The following is a 9,456-nucleotide window of genomic DNA, read 5'->3' as shown; positions in this document are numbered from 1 at the left end:
ATAATAATAATAATAATAATAATAATAATAATAATAATAATAATAATAATAATAATAATAATAATAATAATAATAATAATAATAATAATAATAATAATAATAATAATAATAATAATAATAATAATAATAATAATAATAATAATAATAATAATAATAATAATAATAATAATAATAATAATAATAATAATAATAATAATAATAATAATAATAATAATAATAATAATAATAATAATAATAATAATAATAATAATAATAATAATAATAATAATAATAATAATAATAATAATAATAATAATAATAATAATAATAATAATAATAATAATAATAATAATAATAATAATAATAATAATAATAATAATAATAATAATAATAATAATAATAATAATAATAATAATAATAATAATAATAATAATAATAATAATAATAATAATAATAATAATAATAATAATAATAATAATAATAATAATAATAATAATAATAATAATAATAATAATAATAATAATAATAATAATAATAATAATAATAATAATAATAATAATAATAATAATAATAATAATAATAATAATAATAATAATAATAATAATAATAATAATAATAATAATAATAATAATAATAATAATAATAATAATAATAATAATAATAATAATAATAATAATAATAATAATAATAATAATAATAATAATAATAATAATAATAATAATAATAATAATAATAATAATAATAATAATAATAATAATAATAATAATAATAATAATAATAATAATAATAATAATAATAATAATAATAATAATAATAATAATAATAATAATAATAATAATAATAAAAATAATAATAATAATAATAATAATAATAATAATAATAATAATAATAATAATAATAATAATAATAATAATAATAATAATAATAATAATAATAATAATAATAATAATAATAATAATAATAATAATAATAATAATAATAATAATAATAATAATAATAATAATAATAATAATAATAATAATAATAATAATAATAATAATAATAATAATAATAATAATAATAATAATAATAATAATAATAATAATAATAATAATAATAATAATAATAATAATAATAAAAATAATAATAATAATAATAATAATAATAATAATAATAATAATAATAATAATAATAATAACAATAATAATAATAATAATAATACTGGGTTCGCCGTAGAGTCGCGCGAGCTCGCGGTTCATTTTTCGCCTCCACACTCCATTCTCATGTACACCGCCAAAGATGGTTCTTAACACTCGTCGCGTATATTTATTTATTTATTTATTTATTTATTTATTTATTTATTTATTTATTTATTTATTTATTTATTTATTTATTTATTTATTTATTTATTTATTTATTTATTTATTTATTTATTTATTTATTTATTTATTTATTAATTTATTTATTTATTTATTTATTTATTTATTTATTTATTTATTTATTTATTTATTTATTTATTTATTTATTTATTTATTTCGTCAATCAGTTGTAGACTACTTTTAAAATTTGCTCATACAAAAATTGTCTTAACCACTATTTTGTAAATGTCTTCTGTTTACCACTTTTCTTATTGCAGCTTTGGACATGGTTATGTCAATATGTACACAATATTGATTATAAGTATTCATCATTTGGTTTATGTACAGGTTTGTTGCTGGCATACTCCGAGTGTACGCAGGTCCTCCTCGAGCAATATCCACGTCTCGTGCCCGTAGAAAACAACCGGTCTAATAAGCGTCATATACAGGTTACACACTGATAATTCGCCGCCGGATTTCACGGCTGGTGCCATTGTCTGCGGTCACCAGTGAGCCGAGATAGACAAATTCTTCGGTGTTGATCTCCATCGACTTGGTCTTGCCAACATTGACTTTGAGACCTGCTGCCTTGGAACTTTCGTGAAGTCGTCGAGTTTGCTCTGCATGTCCGGTTGTGTTGTGCCAGTGCTTCAGGAGTTACATCAGCAGAGTTGAAGAACAGGTAAAAAGTGATCCAAAAAATTTCTGGAAATTTATGAAAGATCGTAAGAAATTGAACGGGGTTCCCAAACAGGTTCAGCTAGATGGAAATTTTGCAAAGTCTCCCCGAGAATCTGCTAACTTGTTTGCTAATTTTTTTGAAAAAGCTATGGGAACTTGTTCACCTCCCATAGACCACGAATATTTGAACAGTTTGCCTGGTTATGAAATATTCATGCCAATGATGAATTTCTCGGAAAATGAGGTCTACATGAAATTACGTTCCATTGATTCATCCAAAAGAGCAGGTCCAGACGATATTCCGCCTTCGCTGTTGAAGAACTGTGCAATTTCACTTGCCTTGCCCATTAGTTTGCTTTTCAATCGCTCTTTGAATGAAGGTACGTTTCCGTCTCTATGGAAATCAGCTTGCGTCACACCGATACACAAATCAGGAAACCTTCAAAATGTCGAGAACTTCAGAGGTATATCTATACTGAGTTGTATTCCGAAATTAATGGAAAGTTTGATGCACGAGAGAATTTATCAAAGTGTTCAACATGTTTTATCACCTGATCAGCACGGTTTTGTAAAAAAACGATCAACTTTGAGTAACCTGATGTGTTATGCTTCAACGTTGATAAATAAAATAAAGAAACGACAACAGGTTGATGCAGTCTACATCGATTTCACAAAAGCGTTCGATAGAGTTCCACATGAACTGTTAGTAGAGAAATTGAAGAAGATGGGTCTTCCTACTTGGCTCACTAAATGGATAAGATCGTACTTAGTGAATAGAACAGCTTACGTTAAAATAGGCACCGTTGTGTCCGAAACTTTTCAGATATCCTCAGGTGTGCCACAAGGAAGTCATCTTGGCCCCTTATTGTTCGTTCTCTTTATAAACGACTTATGCTCTCTAATACACTCATCGAAACTGCTATACGCTGACGACCTGAAAATATTCAGAACGATAACATGTCCGTTAGACTGTTATGTTCTTCAAAAAGATATCGACACTTTGTTGAAATGGTGCAACACAAACGGAATGCAAGCAAATGCAGGGAAATGCAATACTGTGTCATTTACTAGAGCACGATATCCAATCTTATTCGACTATAGAATGGATCAAACTACGCTTCAACGGAAGAGCGAGATAAAGGATTTGGGAGTCGTTTTTGACTGTAAGCTGAAGTTCACAACGCACATTGGAGCGAGCACAGCAAAGGCGTTCGCTACTCTAGGATTGATACGCCGTAATACGAAAGATTTTACGAATATCTACTGTTTGAAAACGCTGTTCAATTCTCTTGTCCGGACCGTGTTAGAATACTGTGTTCAAGTCTGGGCCCCCTACCATGACGTCCATGCTAACCGCATCGAGCGAGTCCAGAAAAGCTTCTTACGTTACGCACTTCGAACGCTACATTGGAACGATCCTGTTAACTTACCGCCATACGAGCAGCGGTTCAGGCTCATTGGACTGCCGACACTCGCTGAAAGGAGAATTCTTCTACAACGTTTGTTCATTTATGATCTTCTGATGGGCAACATAGATAGCAGGGAGTTGCTCGAGAAACTACAGATCAGTGCGCCGTCAAGAACATTACGCCATTACTATTTCCTAAGACTCCCTACTCATCGTACACAATATGGCCTTAATAACCCTCTGGAAAATTCATGTCGCCATTTTAATAATGTTTACCACCTTTTCGACTTTAATTTAAGCAAGTGTTCATTTAGATTAAGGATTAGTTAATAAGTACACATCTGTGCGACATAGTCGAAGGTGAAATAATAATAAATAAGTTTTTAGTGTTTGGGCGAGCAAAACAATATCATCAGCCAGGTCAAGGTCGTTCAGTTGCTCCATTGTTGAAGGATTCAACGGCAATCCTCGGTTCGGTGCACAGTCAATTGATCCAGTCAGAATCTCATCCATTACGATAAGAAAAAGTAGCGGTGATAAGATACATCCTTGTCTCACTCCAGCAGTTACCGGGATCGGTTCGAACAAGACACCGCCGTGCAAGACTTTGCACGAAAATGCCTCGTACTGTGCTTCGATGAGATAGACTAGTTTCTCTGGGACCCCTCGTCGTCTAAGAGCAGCCCAGATGTTTTTGTGGTTCAGTCGGTCAAATGCTTTTTCGAAATCAACGAACACCAGCAGAAGAGAGTCCTGGAATTCGTTGATTTGTTCCAGTATTATTCGTAGCGTTGTGATGTGGTCCACACATGATCCTCCGGATCGGAATCCAGCTTGTTGCTGTCGGAGTGTGGCGTCGATTTTCTCCTGGATCCTGTTCAGGATCACTTTGCAGAGTACTTTAAGGGTTGTACAGATCAAAGTTATGCCACGCCAGTTACCGCACTCTGTTAAGTCTCCTTTCTTTGGGACCTTGACGAGGATACCCTGCATCCAGTCGGCCGGGAATGTTGCAGTATCCCAAATGTCAGCGAAAAGACGATGCAACATTTGTGCTGACAAGGCAGGGTCGGCTTTCAGCATTTCAGCAGGAATGCAATCGATTCCAGGCGCTTTGTTGGATTTTATGTCCTTGATTGCCGCTTCTATTTCAGCCAGCGAGAGCGCTTCCGAGTTGACGCCATTAATGCGACTAACTGTGGGCGCCTCAAGCTGCGGGTTCTGTTGGCCATTGCTATTTGTAACTCGGAAAAGTTGATCAAAATGCTCAGTCCAACGCTTGAGCTGATCTGTTCGATCTGTCATCTGTTGACCTGCTCGGTTTTTCAGCGGCATTCTTGCATTAGTCCTTGCACCACTAAGGCGGCGAGAAATATCATATAATAATCGGATTTCTCCAATGGCGGTGGCTCTTTCTCCCTCTTCGGCAAGGGAGTTCATCCAGGCTCTATTGTCTCGTCTACAAGCTCGTTTAACTGCCTTTTCCAGCTCCGCATATCGTAAGCGGGCGGCTGCTTTGGCTGACCCGGTACATGCCTGCTCAATTCCGACTTTCGCCTTTCTCCGATCATCGATCATCCTCCAGGTTTCATCCGACATCCATTCACTTCGTCTTCCACAAACTTTACCGAGAGTACCATGGCTCGTCGTGATAAAGGCATTCTTGATTCCACACCACTGTTCTTCGACTGTTCCGTCTGTCGGCAGCTCCGAGGCTCGGGATTCTAGCTGTTCAACGTATGCCCTTTTCACCTCTGGATTCTCCAACCGGCGGACGTCGTATCGACACCCGACTTTCTCCTCGCGCCGTTGGACACGCGCAACTCTCAGTCGTATCTCGCCAAGGACGAGGTGATGGTCAGATGCAATGTCTGCGCTTCGCTTGTTGCGGACATCAAGAAGGCTCCTTCTCCACTTTCGGCTGATATAGATGTGGTCAATTTGATTTTATGTTCGGCAATCTCGGGATACCCAAGTGACCTTATGTGCTGTTCGAGGGGGGAAGAGCGATCCACCGATCACCATGTTGTTGTTGCCACAAAATTCTACAAACAGCTCTCCGTTTTCGCTCATCTGTCCTAGGCCATGGCGCCCCATGATGCGCTCAAGGTCCCGATTGTCGGAGCCAATTTTTGCGTTGAAGTCGCCCAAATGGATTTGAATGTCACCCTTCGGAATTTTCTCTACCACGCTGTTCAGTTGACTGTAAAACTGCTCTTTCTCCTGCAAATCGGCAACGTCAGTTGGCGCATAACACTGGACCATTGTAAGGTTTCTAACCCGTGTTCTGAATCTGGCCACGATTATTCTTTCGTTTATCGGTTCCCATCTAATGAGGGCCGCGTAGGCCTGCGGGCTTAACAGGAAACCAACTCCTCGTTACCGAGTGGCTTGTTCTCCTCGTATGACAGAGTAAAGCAGTACTTGCCCGGACTGTGTCTTGTGTTCTCCAGTGTTAGGCCAACGGACTTCGCTCAGTCCCAATATCTCTAGCTTGAGGCGGCTAGCTTCTCTAGCAAGTTGAGCCAGCTTTTCTGGCTGGGCAAGGGTCAAAACATTCCAAGTTCCAATTCTAGTCCGTGTTTTCATGCTAAAAGTCGTTGCCAAAGTTCCAATTCGGTTATTTCTTCTCTCAGTTTCCGTAACAATACAAGATATCAGGAGCAGTAGGTTGTTAGCCTAAAGTCCCTATCTCGCGATGGGGCTGCCATCTTGGACTTAGCTGGCGGGAGCCGCATTTCATAAATTCAGCCGCTTGCTGCAAGACAGACGCTGTTTGAGCCGCCCCTGACCTGGAGAACAGACGCGTGCGGCCACCTTCTCAGTCTGCATGCGACCAAAGCATCCACCGGGGTTGGGTACCCAATCTCCGCTTAGGTTACTCGCATCCCAGCCGGTACCACGGGGAGGTAGAGATAGGAGTTGTGAATAAGAGGTGATATGACCACTATGGGGTCTCGTGTTGCACATTATCCACCGTTTACCAGCTTCCGCTGAACCCTAAAAATATTGTAAGTGACTTAAAATCACATGAAACCCCAACAAAATTGGTATTGGATAAATGGGCTAAACGAGTAAAAGTCGAATTTCACTATCTGACGCCATCTTGAAATCCAAGATGGCGGCTTCCACTATACTAAGGTTGCCAGAATTTTTTCAGCACGTACCCTGGCCGGACAATCCGGGCTATTTTCATCTAAAAACCTGGCAAAATCCAGGCATTTGATTCCAAAATGTCGACCGAAAATCTGGGCAATATCCGGGCAAATTTGGTCCAAATCCACCAATTACTCAACTCTGTAACCGCTAGTTCCAATCCAACTTGTTGGCTTCGCCACAAGAATATGATAACTTTCCTTTCGTCAAATTCCTTTAATTTCTAAATCAGTGAACCTTCCTAATGCAACCAACTAAGATTACCACGAAGCCTTGTGTCAGTAGAAATAATCTACTTTCACGAGCGCCGGTCGTACCTTATTCGATACCTTACTGTCAGTTACATGAGTTCCTGGTAACCGGGTTTGAGCATCCTAAATTAGTTACCCTGTCGGTCGCTAGCTGAAGCTGCTCATGGAGAAAGTTGCTGCATGGGTTGAACAGTAACGGCAGATTTCGGGTTTTTTTCTCTCTGTTCTCTTCTCACCATTAAAATTAGCTTCGAATAAACCAAGCTGACAATCTTCGCTCTTTCCGTTTGCAACCTTTGGCGAAGGCAGAAGTGCGCGTTAAAAGTCGGTTGAAAGGTCGGAATTGTGACCATGTGCTCGGTAGAAGTTTTTATTAATTTTTTGGCTATTTTTAGGTGCATAGTAAAGTTCTGAGTTCACAGTTAGGAATAATACGCTTAAAATTAAATGTACAATTAAAGCTAAAATAGTACGGTGTGTAACTCTCATTAAAATTATACTTATAAATAAAACTAAGAAAAATGTTATACATTATAGTGAACAACAACTTACGTACAACGTTAAATAAATCAAACAAGTGAACACAAAAATACTACAGAAGAAGGTAAATAGCTATTGTAACTATATGTGAAACAGTAAATGTACAATGATATGCAAAATCGAACAGTAAAATAATGCGTAAATGCGTGTAATTGGGAACTCACGCATCCGTCAGTTTCGATGTTGTATAAGCGACCCTGTGGTATCCTAGACTCCCACCCAACATACTTTCCCTTATCCCGAGTGCTAGCGGGTAACAACTCAAATCAAGGAAAAAAACATGAAAAAAATTTTTTTCATCAGCAAATTTTAAATCATGTTTTACGCTTTCAAAAAAACTTCATATAGATTTTTTTATTAAACTTGTTCAAATAAATTCGTTTAAGTCGAATAAATAAAAAAAATTACAACAAAATTTTTTTTTTATTATTTGTTTTGGCAAATATAGTGAATAAATCCGGGCAAAATCCGGGCATTTTAACTAAAATCCAGGCAACCGGGCCAGGCCGGACTTTTGTCAAATTTTATGTGAAATATCCGGGCAAACCCGGATAAAACCGGGCAATCTGGCAACCTTACACTATACAAATACAGATGATTAGACAATTTTCTTAGTTGACAATGATTTTATTTTTTATTTTTCAAATATTTGGATGTATTTTATGGCCAGTTGACTCGTCCTACTTTAGCAGCTGTCTCAGAAAACAAAAAGCACTATGATAAAGCAAGTTATTAGCGATCTATTCGTTTTGATTTTCAACAGTGAGAAAGGGTTCTCATAAACAACGACATTTTGGTATTCGACGTAATCAGCACCAAACACAACTTTTTCAACCCAATGGACAATTTTTCACTACTTTTAAGAATGTTTTCCTGATGTATACTCCATAAAAAGGGGCGTACTTTACGGGCAAGCCTTCCAGATTCAACCATTTTCTATATTCCACCATACTTTCAGAGATGCCCTCCAGGCTACATGGGACCCAATTGCGTATGGCTGAAATGAGAAAAACTTTCTCCAGGTCAGGCCCCTTTTCTGTGTGGAGCAAACAACGGACAACCCGGACCATCGCCTGGAGCGCCTCCATCATCCTTTGGACTAGCTCCAACCCTCCAAGTGCTCCCTCAAAGAGCACCACCACATCGCCACGAACTTTCTGTTGAACATTTTCGCATTGTTTCTACCGAGCGATTTCCATTATGTTTCCTGAATGTTTATGCATTCATTTTCAGCATTACTACTTTGTGTGGCCATTTTCAACGGAACAACGGGACCAACAAATGGAATCGTCAAAACAGTAGTGGCTGTGGTGCACAAAAACGGCCAGTCGGTTTGGTTAAAGCGAGAGAAGGACAAAAAAAGGAGTGAGTAAGCGAACAAAAGTGCAAAAGACAGAAAACACACCAACAACAATGATGGCACTCAGTTCAGTTTATTCGAATCAGTGAAAGGCTTATTTGCATAATTAGCTGTTTCTGATACAAAAGGTAACTTTTAATGGAGAGAACTGTTGACAGCTCGCCCTGGAAAGCTTTTGTTCTTTTGGCTCCTCTCTTCTGCATCATCCCTTGAGGCCTGGCGATTACAATTTATCCGGAATGAATTTGCGAAACTGATTGACCGGGCGCCTCCAAGTATTAATTATTTACCATTTCATATGCTGGGTAACACACGCCGTTGAGTCTTCGTAAAATTATTACAAAAACTGTCAAAATCGTTCATTGCTGTCATATTTTGCCAAAAAAAAATCAAAAAGAAGCATAAAAAAATGCTTAACTTTCACTTTGGGCACCATAAATCGTAGATACATTCTCCTTTTTGTCATAATGTCTTGAGCTAATTATTTACTGCGTAGAGTACCGTTAGATGAAATTTTTACCCGTTACAGACCCTGAAGTGTCAATTTGACATTCCTGACAAAAGCTTGTATAGCTCTTTTGTTTCCTAACCGATTTTTTTTCACAAAATTTTTAGTTTTGGGAACCTCGTAACGTAACTCAAATATGTTTCTTAAACGTTATTCAGCTACAACACTTTAGTTTTCCATTATTCAAAGTCTTAAAAAATCGAAAAACATGCTGCGGGAAAAAGACTGTAGATCAG

General features: G+C 36.4%; 1 protein-coding gene across 1 annotated transcript; it reads left to right on the top strand.

Annotated features, from left to right (window-relative positions):
* Window positions 1-500: 500 nt before the first annotated feature.
* On the top strand, window positions 501-1,085 carry LOC129753994 (uncharacterized protein DDB_G0287625-like; the record flags this gene model as incomplete). Its single annotated transcript, XM_055749851.1, has 1 exon — window positions 501-1,085. A coding segment is annotated over one exon (585 nt), but the record flags the coding sequence as incomplete, so codon positions are not given.
* Window positions 1,086-9,456: the final 8,371 nt, after the last annotated feature.

The sequence above is a fragment of the Uranotaenia lowii genome, chromosome 1, assembly GCF_029784155.1.
Source record: "Uranotaenia lowii strain MFRU-FL chromosome 1, ASM2978415v1, whole genome shotgun sequence".
In the NCBI taxonomy this organism is placed as follows: domain Eukaryota; kingdom Metazoa; phylum Arthropoda; class Insecta; order Diptera; family Culicidae; genus Uranotaenia; species Uranotaenia lowii.
This window is presented reverse-complemented; position numbering and strand designations above follow the sequence as displayed.